Source organism: Pipistrellus hanaki (assembly GCF_964339955.1).
Source record: "Pipistrellus hanaki genome assembly, chromosome: 1".
Classification (NCBI taxonomy): Eukaryota; Metazoa; Chordata; class Mammalia; order Chiroptera; family Vespertilionidae; genus Pipistrellus; species Pipistrellus hanaki.
In genome coordinates, this window is record NC_140503.1 from 160,104,750 (window position 1) to 160,124,760 (window position 20,011).

Sequence of the window (20,011 nt, forward strand, 5' to 3'; positions counted from 1 at the left end):
GATGAAAGAGAATCACTGATCAGCTGTCTCCCACATGTCCCACGCTGGAGATTGAGCTTGCAACTTGGGTACGTGCCCTGACTGGGAATGGAACTATAACCTCCTGGTTTATGGGTCTACTAGGCTCAACCACTGAGCCACGCCAGCCAGGCCAAGGACATACAATTTTAACCAAAGACAAAACCTACTTTTAGAGAGGAATAATTGATAAAGTACTATAGTGCTGTATACTAGTAGAATGTAAACCACTCCTGTAGACTATTTAAATATTTAACTCTCTGAACTGATATTCTACTATAAAGTATTTTCAGTTTTGATCTAGAGATCTAGACAGAACGGATTAGTTGTCAACAAGGTTTTGCTTCTTGTTGCAGGCCTTTAATGTATAGAAATAATAAAATGGAGGAAAGCCACTTACTCACTCTATAGCCTGGCCTGTGAGGTATATTTACCTATAAAAGAATGAACATGGTATTCAAGCATTCTGGCACAATGTGTAATCCTTCAGGGAAAAAGGATACAGTGTCTAGCATTCCTGCTCAGAATTTTAATGATAAACTTTATGATAGTTTAGTGTACCACTGGCTTGCATTTTTTTTTTCTTGGTAATTTTACAAGAAAATTTCCGTTTCCACATATCCATTAAGTGTCTGATTCATTTTCTTGGCTCAAGATAATGCCTTATAGCTATAACACCAGCAAACCAGTCTACATTGGACAAATATAAGACTAAGTGTGATTAAGCTATTAAGTTTTTTAATTACCTTTTACTATTCTTTAGATATAGTGTGTTTTTGAGGAAGCAGAGTAGAATTAGAGCATCTTGATATTAAAAAGCTTTATAGAGCAAGCATATGGACTTGGATTATTCATCATAATTGGCAGAGATCCTGCTGTACAGAGTCTTGCAACACATCTCGATTTTCTTGCTCTAGCGGATGTCACAACGAACACATTTACAGCGTGAGTTATGGAGAAGGGTAACATTTTCTAAATCTTTATAGCATTTTTAAAAATCCTCATCCAAGGATATGTTTTTATTGATTTTTTTAGAGAGAGAGGAAGGGGGAAGGAGTGCAAGAAAAACATTGATCAGTCACCTTCTTAGGAGCCTTGACTGGGGATCAAACCTGCAACCTAGGTTTGTGCTCTGACCAGGAATCGAACTCACAGATTTTTGGTGTACGAGATGACGCTCCAACCAACTGAGCCACCTGACCAGGGCTCTTTATAGCATTCTTTATGTTCTTTCTTCCTTTTTGGAAATCAGAACTTGATTAAGAGGTAGAATTAACACCCAGTAGGACATCAAAATATTTTTACTTGAATTCTCTGCATTTCTTTTCTTTGTCTCTAGGACAGAAAAGAAATGATTTATGGACTGGATGATTCTGAAACAATAAAAAGTATTTGCTATGCATATTTGTTGTTTCCTACATAGGAAACTTTGGAGGAGAGGACAAGTAAATCAATGTCATTTTTTTCATATTGTTTTATTATGTTTTAATTTAACCCTCCTTTTGTTATCATGCTCTGCAAACTCTGGTATCTATGCCTTTAACGCCAGGCAGTCTGTCACTTCCTTGCCAGCACATTTCCTGAGGTGAAGATCACAGTGGCTCCTCCTATCCAGTAGGGCTATTTGTTCTCAATGACTTTTTCACACTCTTTTGTTAAAATAGTCTTATTAGGGTACATTTCATATGCCATTAAAACTCACCCATTTGAAATGTAAAAGTTTAATGTATTTATAGAGTTGTGCAACCATCATCACAATCTAATTTTAATAAATGTATTTTTAAAATATATTTTTATTGATTTTTTACAGAGAGGAAGAGAGAGGGATAGAGAGTTAGAAACATCGATGAGAGAGAATCATCGATTAGCTGCCTCTTGCACACCCACTACCAGGGATGTGCCCGCAACCAACGTACATGCCCTTGACCGGAATCTAACCTGGGACCTTTCAGTCCCCAGACTGACGCTCTATCCACTGAGCCAAACTGGTTTCAGCCACAATCTAATTTTAGAACATTTAAAATACCCCCCAAAGAAGCTCTAGTACTAAATGCAGTCATTCCCCATTCCTGCTCTCCTCATCCCCATTCCATCCCCAAGAAACCACTAGTCAATGTTCTGCTTCTGTGGATTTACTTATTCTGCACATTTCACACAAATGGAATCATACAATCTGTGGTCTTTTGTGACTGGCTTTTTTACTCAGCATAATGTCTTCAAGGTTCATCCACAGTGTAGCATGAATCAGTACTTCATTCCTTTTTATTGCCAAATAATATTCTATTATATGGACATAGTACATTTTATTGATCCATTCATCAGTTGATGAACACTTGGGTTGCTTCCACTTTTGGACTATTATGAATAATGCCGCAGTGAACATTAGTGTAAAAGTTTTAAAAAGACATGTGTTAACCCAGTTTTTTTTAAGGATGAGGAAAATCAGACTCAGAAAGCTAGAATCATCTGGGCTTCTGATTTCTAATAAAACACTCTTTTTTACAGAAATAAAGAAATTTTAGAAAGATTTATTTATTTATTTGTTGATTGATTGATTGATTGATCTACTTATTAGGGGGCTAGTGCACAAATTCATACATCTGGTTTTTTAAAAAATATACTTTATTGATTTTTTACAGAGAGGAAGGGAGAAGGATAGAGAGCTAGAAACATTGTTGAGAGAGAAACATCGATCAGCTGCCTCCTGCACACCCCCCACCGGGGATGTGCCCACAACCAATGTACATGCCCTTGACTGGAATCGAACCTGGGACCCTTCAGTCCACAGACTGATGCTCTACCACTGAGCCAAATCGTTTTTGGCGAATTCATGCATCTTTAAAGGAACTGTGGGCCCCGAGATTGCAATGGGCACAGGAGCAGGTCTCTGCCCATCCTCCATACCCCTGCTGGCCCCTCCTGCCATGACCCCAGTTCCCTGTCTGCCGGCAGCCCCACTCCTGCCATTGCCACTCCCACACACTGATGGTGCCGGCCCTGCTCATAGCCACTGATGGCATAGAGTGATCAGGGTTGGCTCCATCAGCAGGTGCAAGTAGCACCTGCTGCCCTGATCTCCCCTCAGGAGCAGGGGAAGGTGGAGAAGTCCTAAGGGGCAATCAGGGCTGGCAGCCATCACTCACACCTGCTGATAGTGCCGAGTGATCAGGGCCCCCACCAGCAGTGGGTATGAGTGGGGTCTGAGCTGGCAGCAGGTGTGAATGCTGGGAGGGACCATGGCCCGCAGGAGCAAAGAATTTTCAGTAACCATCAGAGTTTCGCCCTGATGATAGCAACCAGCACCCCACCTTGGTTTGGCACCCCATTCACCTGCTCCATCATCCCACCATGACCAACGCCTGCCATGTTTTGCACATGCCCCCTGGTGGTCAGCGCACGTCATAATGTTCAGTTGTTCCTCCATTCGGTCTATTTACATATTAGGGTTTTATCTATATATAGATTTATTTATTTATTTATTATTAAGCCTCACCCAAGGACATTTTTCCCATTGACTTTTGCAGAGAGTAGAAGGGAGGGTGAGTGGGTAGGAGAGAGAGAAAAAGAGAGAGAAACATCAATATGAGAGAGACTCATTGATTGGTTGCCTCCTGACCAGGGTGGGGATCGAACCTGCAAACCAGGTATGTGTCCTTGACTAGTAAAGGAGCCAGACTCTTGGTTGCTCTAACCATTGGGAAATATCAGCCAAAGTGAGAAATACAAGTACATTTTTAAAACTCCAGTATCACACATTGCTTTTGTTTCTGGACTTGATTTGCATCCAAAATGTAGAAACGTATTTTGTGAGGTTTTTTTTTTTTCTCTTAAAATAGTTTCAACATCTTTGTATCTGCCCATATATTTCTTCAGAATCCAAATCACAGATAGGCACTGATTACATCCTTCGAGGAAGTCTTTGTGATCTGTTGCTTGTAGCATAATCCTTTTAAATAATAAATAATTGTGAAGGAATTCTGTTGAGAGTTCTTCTGGAATGAACCAGCTCTTGTTAAGGGCCTTAGAATGCTGAAGAAATGGATGCTGTGCAGAATGAATTGCCAGTAATAAATCAACATAATGCAAATTATATCAAATTAAAATTGAGTGCCTTAATGAACTGTGAACACAAGAGTGCTTCCAAGTACAGACGCTGCACACAGCCAGCAGGGAGCAACCTCCCAGGCAGCCAGGCCTTTGGAAGCCAATCCACTGGTGAACACTCTCATGTGTGTCCTTCTTCAGAGTCTGCTAGGTTTCCTCACCGGTTTCCTAGTTCTAGCCCTGCAGTCAGGGTCATAGCTGCCTTCAGGTTGCCCTTTTGTATATACCTGACTATTGGTCAATTATTAGACCCGTAGACTATGAACGCTGAAAAGCACCATAGAAATGACCTAAATCACCTACCAATATCTTAAAGATGAGAAAAAGTAGGCCCACCAGGTTAAATGACCTGCTGACTGACCTAAACCCATATTTTTCTAGGACCCCTACATCCTAGCCCAAGCTAATCCCAATCCAGGGAGACCTAATGTTATTTTTAGAAATTACATTTCTAGTTGAATAATTAAAAAAAGAATTCACTGAGTTTAAAAATCCTTTTCAATGTTTTTCTTAGTTAAGAAAATGTGAACTGCTCTTTTTTTTTCTGTAGTGGAATATGTGAAAATTTATTTTCTATTTACTTACCAATTTATAATATTCAAACTGCTTTCATATGCATTTAAATCTTTTTCAGTTATCAAAAGGGCAATTGAGTATAGCGGTCAAAAGTAAGACCTCTGCTGGGACCGGTTTGGCTCAATGGATAGAGCGTCGGCTTGGGGACTGAAGGGCCCCGGGTTCGATTCCCGTCAAGGGCATGTACCTTGGTTGCGGGCATATCCCCAGTAGGGGGTGTGCAAGAGGCAGCTGGTCGATGACTGTCTCTCATTGATGTTTCTAACTCTCTATCTCTCTCCCTCCTCTCTGTACAAAAATCAATAAAATAAATTATATTAATAAAATTAAAAAGTAGACCTCTGGCCCTGGCAGGGGGGCTCAGGGGGGCTCAGGTGGTTGGAGCATCCTCCATACCCCAAAAGGTGGCAGGTTTAACTCCCTGACAGGGCACATACCCGGGTTTCACCCTCAGTCTCAGGTGGAGATGCGGGGGCAGGCTTCCTTCCTTCCTTCCTTCCTTCCTTCCTTCCTTCCTCCCTCCCTCCTTCCTTCCTCTCTCTCTCTCTCTCTCTCTCTCTCTCTCTCTCTTTATCTATCTCCCTCTCTCTTTCTCTCTCTCTAAATATCAATTAAGAAATAAAAAAAAGTACAAGCTCTGGAGCCAGACTACCCTGGGTTTAATTCCCAGCTTGTCCACTTAGTAGCTGTATGATCTTGAGCAAGTTATTTAACTTCTCTGAGTTGTGATCTCATCATCCTTTTAATGGGGACAATTATTCTTCCTAATTCAGAGTTGTTCAATTCATGATGTTCTGAATACTGTACACACTCAATGTTCGCTATTGTTATTATGTCATGAAATTCTGAGAACTAGTGGTGACGTATCCGAGGGCCTGAAGGGGTTAATGCTAAACAGAAGCATGGGGCAGGAAGCTTCAACTAGAGCAGTGCCTTCCTGCAGCACGGCAGTTACTGGAGGAAGCTGAACTCCTCAGGCAGGGAGGTTAAGTCAGGAAGATTTCAAAGACAGATCTGTACCTGCCTCAGTAAGTAAATAAAGCAGGTTATACAAATGGGCTGAAAAAAGGTGCTTACGGATACGGTGACCTTCACCCACCATGCCCCGTGCCACAGGAGGCACACTGGTATGTCTTAAGAATTTTCAAAACATGGAAGGACATTGACCTTTTTTCCCCTTATGACAACAGCCCCCTGGTGTGAATGCTGTCTTGAAGCATAAGTATATAGGTCATATTACCAGATATCCTTATGTACATGTATAGGTACCTGGTGTGGGTTTTTTTTTAAATCACTTTGGAGCAAAAAGAGTAGGTAATTACTATTATTATTTTTGTAAATCAATCAAGATTATACTTATTCTTGTCAGATTGGCAAAAAAAAAAATAGTATTTGGTGTGCAACAGAATTTTAACAGTTAGTTTATGTGTGCTATGAGGTGAAAAAGGTTGAAAACAGCTGCACTATCATTGTATTGCTGTACTCAATACAATCTCTACTATTAAAACAGAGCATAGACCCTAGCCAGTTTGGCTCAGTGGCTAGAGCACTGGCCTCTGGACTAAAGAGTCTCCAGTTTGATTCTGGTCAAGGTCACGTAACTTGGTTGCAGGTTTCTCCCCAGCCTGAACTCTGGTGGGGGCCCACGCAGAAGGCAACCTATTAATGTGTTTCTTTTACATTGATGTTTTTCTCTGTCTTTCCCTCTCTCTTCCACTTTCCCTAAAAATCAATAGAAAAATATACTTGGGTGAGGATTAACCAAAAATAAAACCCCCCAAAAAACAAACAAAACAAAGCAAAAATAACCCACAAAGTATAGAACAAAAGTTAGAGAAATGGCCTGGATGGTGTCGCTTGGTGGTTAAGCCTTGACCTATGAACCAGGAGGTCATGGATTTGATTCCCAGTCAGGGCACATGTCCTGGTTGCCAGCTTGATCCCCAGTGGGGGGCATACAGGAGGCAGTGATCAATGATACTCTCTCATCACTGATGTTTCTTTCTCTTTCTCCCTCTCCCTTTCTCTCTGAAATCAATAAAACTATATTTATGAAAACAGCTTTAAAAAGATTAGAGAAACGAGAGCAAGCAAATATTCCAAAATATCAGAAGCTTTTGCCTCTAATGGTAGGATTATGGTGACTGTGTTTCTAGGATTCTCTGTATAGAGCACAACATTGCTTTGATAATCAGGAGAGGAAAGGAGAAAGGCAAAATAATTTCAATAAAACTTGAAATCTGCTTTATCACAATTGAGTCAAATAATGGAGTATAAAGAAGGATAGGTGTGGTTGTCAGAACCACAGTTGACTTTTGAATCTGGCATTTCAGATTAAAATTAAACAAATGTTAAGGGCATTACCCCAAAGCGGACCACCTCGTTAAGAAAATAGGTACAACAGTCCTTTGAACACACAGGGCCAAGCGCTGGTCTTCCTTAGACCCAGCGAACGGCTGAGGAATTTTCCCACAAGAGGGCGCTGACTGCCCAGGCTTTCTCTGAGAAGGACCGTGAAGGCCCTGGCGCTGCGGGCGAAGCAGCGAAGCCGGTAAAGTAACTTTCTCACTGAAGAAGAAGGAGCCGAGCACAGGGGAAAAGAACCAATACGGGCACAGCCACGCACTGCAGATCAGAAGCAACGACTTCTAGCAGGACATCGAAAGCAACTAGTTTACAGGTTCGTTTTTTAAAAACCACCTCAATGAACCTTATTTATACCCCCAGTTATACGTTTTTCTAAGGCCATTCACACCAGATACCGTTAATCCAGTGGCTCACACTGGGTCAGCACTTTATTCTGCTGGGAAGCTGTCGCAGCCCGCAGGCATTCCTTCCAGCTCAGGATGCAACGCTGGATCCTGTTTTCCAGAATACACTTTATAGCAAGCTGGCTCCCTGGAAGCGACTGGTTCTTTTCCAAAGCCCGGGAGGTGGGGGGAGAGAGGAGGGAGAGATACATACAGATATGTGCTTTGCTGAAGTTATGTGTGTGTCTCGCTGAAGTTCAAGACCAGTTTTCCTTTCTAGTCATTGGTGTCTTCTTGCCTTTAGTCTCATTCCTGAATCCGGGTTTTGATGTCGCAGAGATTTCTGGATTTTAGTGTTTTCCATCTTCTTGGACCTTTCTGACCCCTTCCTTCCGAGGGCGCGAGGGCTTGCATTCCTCTAGGACCTCAACACGTGAGGGGGTGCCCTGCTGCAGCCCTGGTCGTTGAAGGGTGTGTCCCTGATGCGGCTGGGACCTTTTTGGGGTAACATCCCCCCTCCCAGGTTTTCTGCGGCAGGGAGAGGCGGCCACAGGACCCTCCAGCACCGGTTCTCAGGAGGCAGCACAGGCCCCTCGGTCCTAGTCCTTCCCACAGCGTCTCCATCCCATTAACCCGGCCAGCAGCGGGAGCGGGGCCAGTCCCCACCTCAGTGTCTGCAGGCGGCTTCCCTCCGGAGACTGGGCTGCCCCTCGCTTCCACGTGGCGGTCCTCTGGACCCTCTTTTAAACCATGAACACCAGCCTAGCCGCCTCTGGTCCCACCCACACGGCCAGGTCATCTGCCAGCTGAGGTGGCACCATTACCGAAGTCATCCTCACGATTCAAGCAAACGCATTTTGGAAAGCGTTTTGGCCGGAAGCACGCGCGTTATTCTTTGTCCCCCTGACACACACACCCCCCCTTATTTTTTTCTTCTGAGCATGGAATTGGCTCCCTGTGGCTACACTTGAGTTTCCCCGACATTTGACATTAATATATTTGGGGAAGAAGAGTCATCCTTCATCCCAGACCGCGGGATTAAAGTAGTTTTAGCTGAGATTTCATTTGCATTTCCTCCCGTGAGTTACTCCGAATTCAGTGGTCGTCCAGTCAACTTAAGGCAAAAATGGGAACGTGCTAGGCGGTTAGGAGCCCGGGGTGAGACCTGCGCCGGCGGCCACGTGACTTGCAAACAGGTGCGGTTGTCTCAGAGAAAGGCCAGGGGTGCGTCACCTTTCCCACCCCGAACCCTTTATCCCTTTCTTGCAACCTCAACATTTGCCAGAGAGCTTGCATTTATTTTTCGGTGAAAATACAAATCATTCACTTCCCAACACAGTTCCGCCCCCCATACAGGCACTGTGCAGAGATGGGCCCAAGCCGCCCCGTGTGGTTCCACGTTCCTCTCCTGGGAGCTGCTTGGAAACATAGGGCTTGACAAGGTCTTGGGCAGAAAAGCCAGGGGGCTCAGGGCTCCGGGAGGGAGAGTGAGTCCTGGCTCTCCTGGTGTGGGTGTTTGTAAGACGGAGGAGATACCAGAAGCGGAGCTCTGCCGCTGCCAGGGCTCGGGCCCCAGGGTGGTTTTAGCCTCTCATGAGCAGGATCATCGCACCCTGAGAAAGACTAGGGACAGCCCACCCCCTCCGAGAGTGCCCCTCACTCTCCGGGCTCCCAGCTGGACACAGACGCATGGACCCCAGATCGATGGCCTGCAGCATCAGGCAGTGGCATGAGGAATGCTGCTGGCCCATGGGGTTCAGACACTTGGGGTTCCCTGGGGGTAGGGGGGGAAATCGAGGTACACAGACCCCAGCACTCTGAAATGGTCACCACAGAGAACAATGATGCTGTTCTGATTCTGCGATGTAAATAAAAGTGAGTGACAGAGATGTCTTACTGGCAGCCAGCTTTGCAAGTATGATTTAGCAAAGGGGCAGTTAACCAGGAGTTGGATTGAATTGAATCTATGTCTCTCCCTCTCCCTCCTTCTCCCTGTCTCTCTAATTTTTCTCTGTCTCTTAACCTCACACCATCCCTTATTCGGTACTATATTTACAATAAGAAGATGTCCAGTTCTTTCCTGGGTCACAATCTTTACCTGAAATAATGGGGCGCTGGTTTTTGCAACGAGAACCTTTGGGGATCACTAGCCTCCGTCACTTCCCTTTTCTACCTAGAACTTGAGAATACGGTGCGGTGCGGTGCGGGTGCCTGGGGATGTGAGAAGTCGCCGGTGGCCCAGGCGCAGGGTCCAGATGAGGAGTCTGTGTACCACCACCCGCCTGTGCTGGAGTCTCCTGAGGCGAGAAAAAGTTTCCTTTGTAACGAAGTGAGAGGCTGAGGGGCCCCAGCTCCTGGGACAGGGCAGGGTGACCAGGACTCCCTCCTGCCGCCACCTCCCAGGCAAAGTGGCAGGGCGCTGGGCTTAGACCCACAGCCCAGCAGAGCATGCTTGCCTGGGAAGCATAGACGGTCCCTGGTCCCTACATCAGCTCTCTTCCTGCCCGACTCAGCATAATTCCTGCAAGCCAAGGACTTCACCTCCTCTCAAGCCAGATCTTAAGGTCTTATTGAAGTGATGGGATTAGCCCACTCTGAAAATTTAAGAAGGGTGGAGAGGGAAGAGGGAGACCAAATAAGAGTAACACTTCTTTCATCTCAGAAGCGAATAATAAAAGTGGCCATAGAGAAATAGAAAAATGAAAAAACCCCTCACATTCCAGCTTCAGCAGCTACTTTTAAAAGGCCAGTGCTTCGGTAATGCAGGTTATCGGAGCGGCTTAAACCCTCCCAGCTTTTCCTGCTCAGACTCCTGTGAGTGCTTTGGCACTGAAAGCCAAACCCCATCCATGGGTGGTGCCGCTCAAGTTTTACTCTTGAGCCATTTGTTTGTTTTATTTTGCGAATTAAAATTGGACTTAATGCACTCGTCCAAAAGGCCGTAGTGACTACTCCCCCTAGTCCCAAGGATGTGTTACTTTAACCCACCAACCAGGGATGGAAGAGGTTGGGAGAAAATACGGAAACCACCCTCCAACTCCGCGCCCTTAGCATCCTATCCCTACAGCCAGAAAACAGGCCGTCTTCATCCTCCAAAACTGCCCTGCAGCTCAGGGCATGCGCTAGAGTTTCCGAGACCGGTACCCAGGTACTTCAGTATCTAAAAACTCCACCTTGATTTTGGTGATTCCGCCCCGGTAAAAACGTAAAACAAATAACAATAATCAAAGGGGACGAAAGTTTCTTTTTTAAAAAACTCACTGCTCTCACGTCCAAGCATTACACGAGAGATACATATTTCCATTAATTCCCAGCGAATTATGCAAAACTATAAATGATAATAATGATCGAAGTGGGGGGAGACTCCGGAATGAAAAGAAAGGTAAAAAGAGAGAGCAGAAGGCGGCCAAGACGGAAGAGGACGCTCCTTCGGCCTATAAGGGGATTAAGGACATCTATAGGCTTAAGGAGCAACAAATTAATTTGCACAATTCTGGGGAGAGCCCAGATGGCCTTTAATTAATCCCTTCAAAAGAAGGAGCTGGGCGAGGGCTGCGCCGGCTGCCTGCTCCATTAGCTCCGTTTTACAAGGGACCAGACTCTGTTCGAGGTGAGGCGCCACGGGCTCGTGGGGGAAGGGGGTAGGGTGACGCGAGGGGGAGAAAGGGGAGGAGGTGAGGCGCGGGAAGAATATGAACTGTTTTTCCATAAAAGGGCTGGGTTTTCATTATTCTTCTCTTTAAAAAGTAATACCCTCTTCGTCTCGGCTCCCCCCTCCTCCCCTTTCTCATTTTATTTAATTAATTGAGGCGTCCACTGGTGCCCAGTTAGATCCGCACCACTCTCAGGCACCGCCCCCGGCCCCACCCACGAGAGGGATGGAGGTGGGAGGGGCGGGGACCAGGAGGGCGTGGCCTCTCAGTCTCCAGCCAATCAGAAGGAGAGGCGCTCCCGAGTGGACGCACCCCAGAAGCGATGCGATGCCGAGGGCTGAGCGCTATTGGAGGCGGTGGTTACGCCCCCGGCCCGCACCCCGCTCCTCGGCCCCGCCCCTCCCGGTGCTGCGGAGTGAGTGACGTCCCCCAAAGTTCTTATTTTGGACCCCCACTCCCCCCTCCCCCAGCCTTTCGTCCGTCCCCCCTCTAAAGAGGGGTAGGGAGGGATGCAAATGTTTTATTACCTTTGAGAGCTTCATCGGAACTGTCAGGCCCGGAGGGAAAGAGGAGAGGAGAGAGGGAGAGCGGAGAGCGGCGGCGGAGAGGGTCCTCTTGGCCAGAGGACAGGACTTTGGAAGCGTAGCCTGCACAGCCGCGAAGAACATGCGAGCGGGAGGCAAAGGCGACGAGTGAGAGGAAGAGGAGAGGACGCTGAGGGGGTGGGGCGGGGGTCGCCAGGCCCGTTTTGCAGAAGTGGGACAGAGCAGAGCCCTAACCGAAGCCATCAAGACTTTTTTCACACTTAAGTCTTTGTTTTCCTGTGTTTTTCCTCCTCCCCCTTTTTCTTTTTCTTTCTTTCTTTTTTTTTTTTTCTTTCAATATTGTAACTCTTAGTGCCCTGTCACCCAGAGGGAAAGGCGAGTCGGGCGAGTCGTCGGCGCGCCTAGAACCCGGAGTCGCGGGGATCCGATAGGAGACGCGGCCCTTTCCGGCTGGCGGAGGAGGCCCGCCCCGAGGCGACACCCGCCCCGAGGCGACACCCCCGCGGGCCGGGAGCGCTCCCTCCGCGCGCGCCCCGGGCGCCGAGTGCGAATCCGCCCGGCGACTGAGCGCGCAGGGCTCCCGCTTCAGCTCCGAGGCGCTGCTCCTCGGGCGGAACCCGGCGTCCTTTGAAGCTCTCCAAAAGAAAGCCAGCCAGCCAGCCCCTGTCCTCCGACATCAAAGCGGAGATTTGGTGACTCTTAACTTTGTTGCGAACTCTCCGGGGCCGTCTGGGGGTTTGTTTTGCTTATTTCTCGGGCTTGGGGAGAAAAGGAGACGTAGCAGCGAGCTCGGAGCTGCGAGGCGAAGGGAGGAAGAGGAGAGACCGAGACTGACTCCGGGCGTCCAGGGGCGAAGGGACAGGCAAACCGGCCCGGACGCCCGCGGGTCCGGGTCCGGGAGGGCCACCGCCTCTCCATTGGCCTGTGTGCTTGCACATTTCGGTGGCTCAGCTCCGGGCAGCGGCGATCTCCGCCCGGGTGGTTGGCCGGCCGCCGCCCCGGGTGCGCTCTGCTCCTCCTCGCTCGCGCCCCCCGCGCTCCCCGCTCCCCAGAGCCCCGCCGGGGGCACCGGCCGGCGCCCTCGCTGCGTGGCCGCGGGCTCGGGCCTGGCCGTGGGATGTTAGCGGTGGGGGCGATGGAGGGCACCCGGCAGAGCGCGTTCCTGCTCAGCAGCCCTCCCCTGGCCGCCCTGCACAGCATGACCGAGATGAAGACCCCGCTGTACCCCGCCGCGTACCCCCCGCTGCCCGCCGGGCCCCCCTCCTCCTCGTCCTCCTCCTCATCCTCCTCCTCCTCGTCGCCGTCGCCGCCTTTGGGCGCCCACAACCCGGGCGGCCTGAAGCCCCCCGCCGCCGCGGGGGGGCTCTCGTCGCTGGGCAGCCCCCCGCAACAGCTCTCCGCCGCCACCCCGCACGGCATCAACGACATCCTGAGCCGGCCCTCCATGCCCGTGGCCTCGGGCGCCGCCTTGCCCTCGGCTTCGCCCTCCGGTTCCTCCTCCTCCTCATCCTCGTCCACCTCCGCTTCTTCCGCTTCGGCTGCTGCAGCAGCAGCCGCCGCCGCGGCAGCCGCGGCCGCCGCCTCCTCGCCGGCGGGGCTTCTGGCCGGCCTGCCCCGCTTCGGCAGCCTGAGCCCGCCGCCGCCGCCGCCGCCCGGGCTCTACTTCAGCCCCAGCGCCGCGGCCGTGGCCGCCGTGGGCCGCTACCCCAAGCCGCTGGCCGAGCTGCCCGGCCGGACGCCCATCTTCTGGCCGGGAGTGATGCAGAGCCCGCCCTGGAGGGACGCGCGCCTGGCCTGCAGCCCCCGTGAGTACGGGCGCCCGCGCCCCGCCGAGCGCACGCCGCCGCGGGCTCCGGGGTCGGGGCTACCCGGTGTGCGTGTGGGTCCGTCCACCCTCTCGCCGCCCCAATAGTTTTGGCAGCGCTGGGACCCCTACGATGTAGGCTGGGCCGGGGCATTCCGAAGTATGTTCTCTCTTTCCGGAGCGCCCGCGCTGGCGGCCGGGCTCCCGTCTCTCCCCGGTCCTGGGCACACGCTTCACCGAGCCGGTGCGCGCCTCCGCAGGGAACAGGGCGCGGGGCGGGTGTGTGTGCCATCCGAGCGCCCGGCGTCGGGCAGGAACCGCAGGCCGAACCTGGGTGAAGGAGGTGGGGCGGGGGGTGGAGGAAGCAGGAGAGGCCAAGGCGCCCCGGACGTCTGCACCCCTACTTTCCAGTCTCATTCTGCGGGCTATGACTCCCCCACCCACCCCCACGCCCCCCCCCCCCCCGCCCCACCGCCCCACTCCACCTTCGCCTGTTTAACTGGCCTCGTCTCTGAGAACCAACGGGTGGGGATCCGCCCCGGTGGTGAGACCCCAACAGCTCTGAGCCTGTATGTCTGGCCCTGGGTGTCTCCCACCTCTCTTCTTGATCCTCTTCCCTCCCCCTTTTGCACCCCAAAAACGATCGGCAGGGGTGAGCCCATGGAAGATAGGCCGCGACCCCAGGAGGAGAGCAAGTGCTCGGTCCCATTGGCCGCTCCCACCGCTGGTCCCCTGCTTTCCCATCTGCCTGGGCCCTGGGAGCACCCTGGGCCGGGATGCCTGGGGCCCGGGCTCAGCTAGGGGCGTCGGGGAAGGGGCAGGGGAAGAACGAGGTGACGGAACGAGGATTGGGGACGCGCAACCTCCAGCAGGGACTTTTCCTGAAACAGCCGAGTTTCCCGGGATCGCCCTAATCTCGCCCCGGAGTTTCCCCAGCCTCTCCGATGGCGCTCTGGGGCCCAGCCCCGGCTCCCCTTCTGGCTCATTCCTTCCGTTTGGCCGAGTCCCCGAAGTTTCCTCTGAGTCTCCAGACCGCTTTCCGGTGGTGCAGCGGCGGCGGGAGTGGAGGGGAGTTTCGGGGACCCCCACGGAGCTCCCCCCGGGAAGCCTGGGGCCGGCGGGCGGCCGGGGCGGTGCGGGCGCGGGTGCGGGAGACGCTATTGTATTCGTTAGGACAACCGCGCAGGGGCCGCCAACAAAGGCGGCGCCCCCGCCCCCCTGGGCGGCAGAACTTGGGGGCGATTTCGCTGTCTTGTGTGCAACACACAAGGCTCGCTTCGTGACGCGGACACAGGTTAGGAAAGCGTTCGAGGAGCGAAGCTAGTCCTCCTCCTGCAGAGGGTCCGGGGCCGGCGGAGCACCCACCCCGGAGGCCACTGCGGCCTTCCCGTCCCTCCCCACGCGCTGGGGCCCGACCGCGGGGCTCGGCAAACTTTAGGGGCACGCGCCCCGGCTGTTTGACGCGGGTGTTGGGCGGGAGGTTAGTTAGTGGGGCTCCAAACACCCTGGCTTTTAAAACACTGGGTTGGGGGGGGGGGCGTCTAAATGGTGTGTGGGGGGATCTAAAGGCAGAGAGGTGCGGTGGGAGGGGAAGCGCCACGACTCTCCTGGAGCCCGCCTCGGGATAAGCTTTTCTTTCCCCCCAAAACATTGTTTTGCAAGTTCATTTCTTTTACGTGGAGCCGCTTGTAACCAATTATTCCCCCCTCCCCCGCCCTCGTTTATCTATCCTCGCAGATCAAGGATCCATTTTGCTGGACAAAGACGGGAAGAGGAAACACACGAGACCCACATTCTCGGGGCAGCAGATCTTCGCCCTGGAGAAGACTTTCGAACAAACGAAATACTTGGCGGGGCCCGAGAGGGCCCGCTTGGCTTATTCTCTGGGGATGACGGAGAGTCAGGTCAAGGTGAGTGGACCTTGCAACTCCAGGGATAGGCTCTCCACCCTCGTCGGTTCTCTCTCCCCTCTCCCCTTCGTCCCCCCCCACCACCTCCCACCCAATCTAACAACCAGGGTCTGAGGAGTGTGAGGAGAAGATGAGATCAGCTCTGCGAAGGGGTGGGGGTGGAGGTTAAAGGCTCTCCTGGGCGGGCAAACTGTTGATGAACAAAAGGAATCAAGTCCCCCTCACCCCCGCCTTTGAAATGAGGTTAATCTAGATAGCGGCCTGTGCTGGGGGGAACTCATCATTATTAGAGAATAAAAGCATTACTGAAATATCAGCCCTGAGACTAGATCAGACCAGTTAGATAGCTTCTGTTTATTCTATTTGTAAAGATACTCAAGCTTTTGTTTGTTAATTAAGTTCTCCGCCAGTCGTATAATTTCCTAACGTAGATCAGCATTATAGTGGTACTGGACATTAACTTGCAGGTTTGGAAAAATAAATCTACAGCGTTTAACCACTTAGCATGGATGCAACTGCTTTGAGTTTAGCTGAAGGCAATCACTTTGGCACACCAATTTTCCAAATGAATTGACAAGATTATTACTTTATTATGAAATTGAATTGTTTTGAATATGTTTATCAACAGATGTGACATTTTACTGTTTTATGACAACAACGATGTATAATTAAAATGCCACTTAGCTTATAATTGAGTTGGATAGCATATTTCCAGGGATTCAAATGTTAGAAATCTTTCCTTAAAAAAGAAAGGGATTAAGCCAGACAGATCAGTTAAATCTAGCAGTTTCCTATATTTCCAGTAGTCTCTTGTTTCTCTTCTTCATTTACTGTATTTGAAATTTTTTTGGGGGGGGGGCATGTCTATAAGTCTGTTTCCATTAGTCATATTGTTGTTCTTTAAGTAGGAATAACTGTTAGCCATGCCTGTTGGTTAGAGAGTATGGCCCCTTGGACAGGCATCATAAAATGAATTGCACAGGTGATTTTTGTGTGGCCATTAGAATACCATTGCTGTTAAAATTGTTTTTGTGATGTTTGGTACAGAGCCTGCCACAGTAGTCTGGAGGTCTTCATTTGTCACTGTAAATATGTCCGCGTGGCTAGAAGTGAATTATGATAGCTGTATACGGAAAATCAGAATCACTTTCATAACAATTTTGATTCTCTAGACTGAATACATAACGGACGGATGAGAAAAGGGCTGAGAAGCACAAAGAGAGGATAATTCAATATGTTTGGAAAATTGGTTGCTTAGTGCTTTAAGTTAAAATATGTGTATCAAGCATGGTATCAAATGTGGTGAACAGGCTTAAATATCTTTATGTAAAATGTGTAGTGGGGAGGAAAATATTAAAATAATATTTGAAAGACTAGGCATGCTGAAGAGTGGGAAATAATGTAACTTGCAAAATTTCACTTACCAAAAAGCTGATGAAAACTCTACTCTTTGGTTTTATGAAAAACATTAAACCAGACAGACAAACACACACCACACTGAGATGATTGTGACTGAGCTCCTAAATATTTGCATGCATTTATGTTGGTTATTATTTGTGATTTGAGGTTTCTGTTTTAGCAGAATTAAAAAAATTATATGATTGCATGTGTACATGGGGTTTTAAACTACCACGTCTGTGTGTACTCAGACTTGTGACAAATGAAACAGACATATATCCAAAAGTGCAAAGGAGAACGGAAGTAATTGGTGGGGGGGATAAATGCTATGCTTTCTCCCACAAATCACACTAAAAAGCAAGTACATTTAGGTTGTTTGGAATACCTTACTCTAATAAAGGATATAACAAAGTAAAACCACAGTCATTCTCGGCAGCTTCAAAAGGGGGAAAGTTTTCCACTTTACACTAGAAAGTGGAAAAGTGCACTCATTTTTAGGGACACTTAATTTAAGTTTCCAAGTTTTGGTGTTTTGTTTTTTTTTTCTTTCTCTTCTGAGAAATCACTCCCTGACAACCTCAATACTCTTGTTCCTATCGCTATGGCAACGGGCAGGCAGTTTGTAGGTGCCTGTTCCTCAGAGGAGCCTGGGAGACGGAGACTGACTCGGACAGCCCAGATCAGGGGTCTGCGAGGGCGGGCGGCCGGCCATCAGGGGCCCCGGGGGATCGGCTGCGGGGCTGTGGGCGAAGTAGCGGCATCCGCTCCCGGGTAATTCATGCCGACCTCTGTTTCTCCCCTCCTTCCCCGGTGGGCTCGCAGGTCTGGTTCCAGAACCGCCGGACCAAGTGGCGGAAGAAGCACGCGGCGGAGATGGCCACGGCCAAGAAGAAGCAGGACTCGGAGACCGAGCGGCTCAAGGGGGCGTCGGAGAACGAGGAGGAGGACGACGACTACAACAAGCCCCTGGACCCCAACTCGGACGACGAGAAGATCACGCAGCTGCTGAAGAAGCACAAGTCCGGCGGCGGCGGCGGCCTCCTGCTGCACGCGTCCGAGGCCGACGGCTCGTCCTGAGCGCGCAGCCCGCCCGCCGCGCCTCCGCCCGGCCGTCCCGCCCCGCCCGGCCCGCGGGGGCCCTTTGCTATTTTCTGAGATGTACATATCTATTTTTTTAACCTAAAAGTTAAGGGAAATGGGGGAGAGAGACTCGGGGGTTGGCAAGAAGGCAGGAAAACGACAGGATGCACTGCCTAAAGAGCGCAACTGAAACTCTCCGCCGCCGGGCCAGCCTCCGCGCCAGCCCCCGCCCTGTACCCGGAGGAGGGGGCGGCCCCGACCCCCAGCGCACTCAGGCTTCCCGGCCTTTGCACCGCAGGGAAGGGGGTAGGGGCTCAGGGGCCAGTTTTCGTAGGATCGATGGCTACTGCGCCGGAACCGCGGAGCTAAGCGGGGCGGGCCGATGCCAAGGATGGGAAGAGGGACTCGCGCCCCCCCCCCCCCCCCCATACACACACACACACACTGCTGTGCGGACTAAAGTCACCTGTTGAAGGCCCCTTTGTAAATAAATCGTGAGTCACACTGACTAGAAGTTACTTTATTGTGAATATTTAAAATGTAAAATGTTTTTTGTTTTTTTGAATTTGGTATAAGAGACGGACCTCCTTCTCCCTTCCACCCTCCCCCCTTTTTTCATTCCACCCTCCCCCCTTTAAGAGCTATGAAAACCACCCTTCCCCTTTTATGTTGAACTTAATCAGAGACCCCGTAGAAAAGGACGTTCTCAGCCTCCCCGTCCTCCAGCTTTTCAGCGAAGGTTTGGGTTTGTAGGATCTCACTTTCCCCCTCGTCCCCACTCACTCCTCCCACCCCCCTCCCTGGAGCAGCGCCGGCTCCAGCCTCCTGCCTCCAGGACTTGAAGTAGAAGCGGAACCTGCCTCTCCGTTCCTCTCTGAAATTGCACAGTCGTTTGTTGCTATTTATTAGTGATTTAAAGAAAGTATTCGGGAGGGAGGGGCTGCCTAGCCTGTATTTAATTTAACTCATTTCTGATTTTAAAAATGCGTGTTAAAATAGATGGTGGGAATTGTTACAACTGCTCTCTGGGTCAGAAACATAAAAATCCATTTAGTTGCTGTAATTGAATTTGAAGTGTTTTGTATGATAAGAATACTACAGACTATGTAAATTGTTTTCTTTTTTTTAAAGCTAATAATGGTGATATATTAGCATCTTTAACATTTATTAATTTATAAAAGGAATTCGGTTTGTAAAGAGAAAAGACACCCCCCCCCATTTGCAAGACCAGTTAAATGTAATGCACTTTCTGTTTCAAAGGATAAATCAAATTAAAAAGCAGTTCGAAGAAGACGTCTGTTGCCTTGAATGAAAGGGTACAGTTCATCTGATCTCATCAGAGATCTCAAATAAAAGTCAAGACCACAAAAATGTTATATTGGTTACTTGGGTAAATAGTTGCTCCATCATCATCACCATCATCATCATCATCTGGAAGAGTGGCACCTCTCACTCTCCAGGATTGGGAAGATAGAAGAAATGCAGGTGCACTCATAGGGCTACTTGTCTGGCAGGCTGCTTCTTATATTTGTGTTGTCTAATTTTTTCCTGATGGCTTTTTCTTTTGCAAGGAAGTCCCTGTGGAGTTTTGGGAAGACCTCATTTCCATAAATCCAACATAGCTCCTCAGCGGAGCGCTAGCTCTCTTAGCTTGGAGGAGGCAGCGAAGCTTGATGGCCCAGCAGCAGTGCTGTTGGATCCTAACATTACGCCGCTCCACCATAGCTTGCAAGCTTGCAGGAAGGCAGGAGTCAGTGGAAAGACCGGAACTCTGATTTTGCCAACCATTATAATGAAGAAGGATGAATTTAAAGAAAGCTTCTTCTAACTGATGTGAAAGCTCTAGGGTTAAGAAAGCAATGCATAGCTTTTGCAGATGAAATTGGGGGAGGGGCAGGAAGGGAGGGAAAAAAAGGAATCCCAGGGAGAGAGCAATATCACAGTCCTGAGATCTTTTTGTTTTCAGACCCTCAGTTATAAACTCAGTGAAATATAGTCATCTCCTTAGTGTTTCAGGTTAACGAGCTTGTGTTCAAAGACAGAAAAATCAATAGAATTCAGTAGAATCTTCAGGCTAGTGAGAGTGTGGATCTGTGTTGTTCCCTTAAAAAAAGTTGTGAAAATTGGGAATGAATTTGTCTGAAGGAAATTATTGTAGAATATATTCCTGATG

General features: G+C 49.6%; 1 protein-coding gene across 1 annotated transcript; it reads left to right on the forward strand.

Annotated features, from left to right (window-relative positions):
* Nucleotides 1–11,811: 11,811 nt before the first annotated feature.
* NKX6-1 (NK6 homeobox 1) lies at nucleotides 11,812–19,245 on the forward strand. The gene is made up of 3 exons (XM_084885466.1): nucleotides 11,812–13,451; nucleotides 15,188–15,360; nucleotides 17,581–19,245. The coding sequence occupies exons 1-3, from the start codon at nucleotides 12,764–12,766 to the stop codon at nucleotides 17,833–17,835; spliced, it is 1,116 nt and encodes a 371-aa protein (XP_084741592.1). The 5' UTR covers nucleotides 11,812–12,763; the 3' UTR covers nucleotides 17,836–19,245.
* The last annotated feature ends 766 nt before the right edge of the window (nucleotides 19,246–20,011 follow it).

What these genes read in the sequence shown, in the direction of transcription:
- NKX6-1 (XM_084885466.1), top strand. Translation starts at nt 12,764, where the DNA reads ATGTTAGCGGTGGGGGCGATGGAGGGCACCCGGCAGAGCGCGTTCCTG. An exon ending in GCGCCTGGCCTGCAGCCCCC is followed by an intron (nt 13,452 to 15,187) that starts GTGAGTACGGGC and finishes CTATCCTCGCAG; the next exon opens with ATCAAGGATCCATTTTGCTG. An exon ending in TGACGGAGAGTCAGGTCAAG is followed by an intron (nt 15,361 to 17,580) that starts GTGAGTGGACCT and finishes GTGGGCTCGCAG; the next exon opens with GTCTGGTTCCAGAACCGCCG.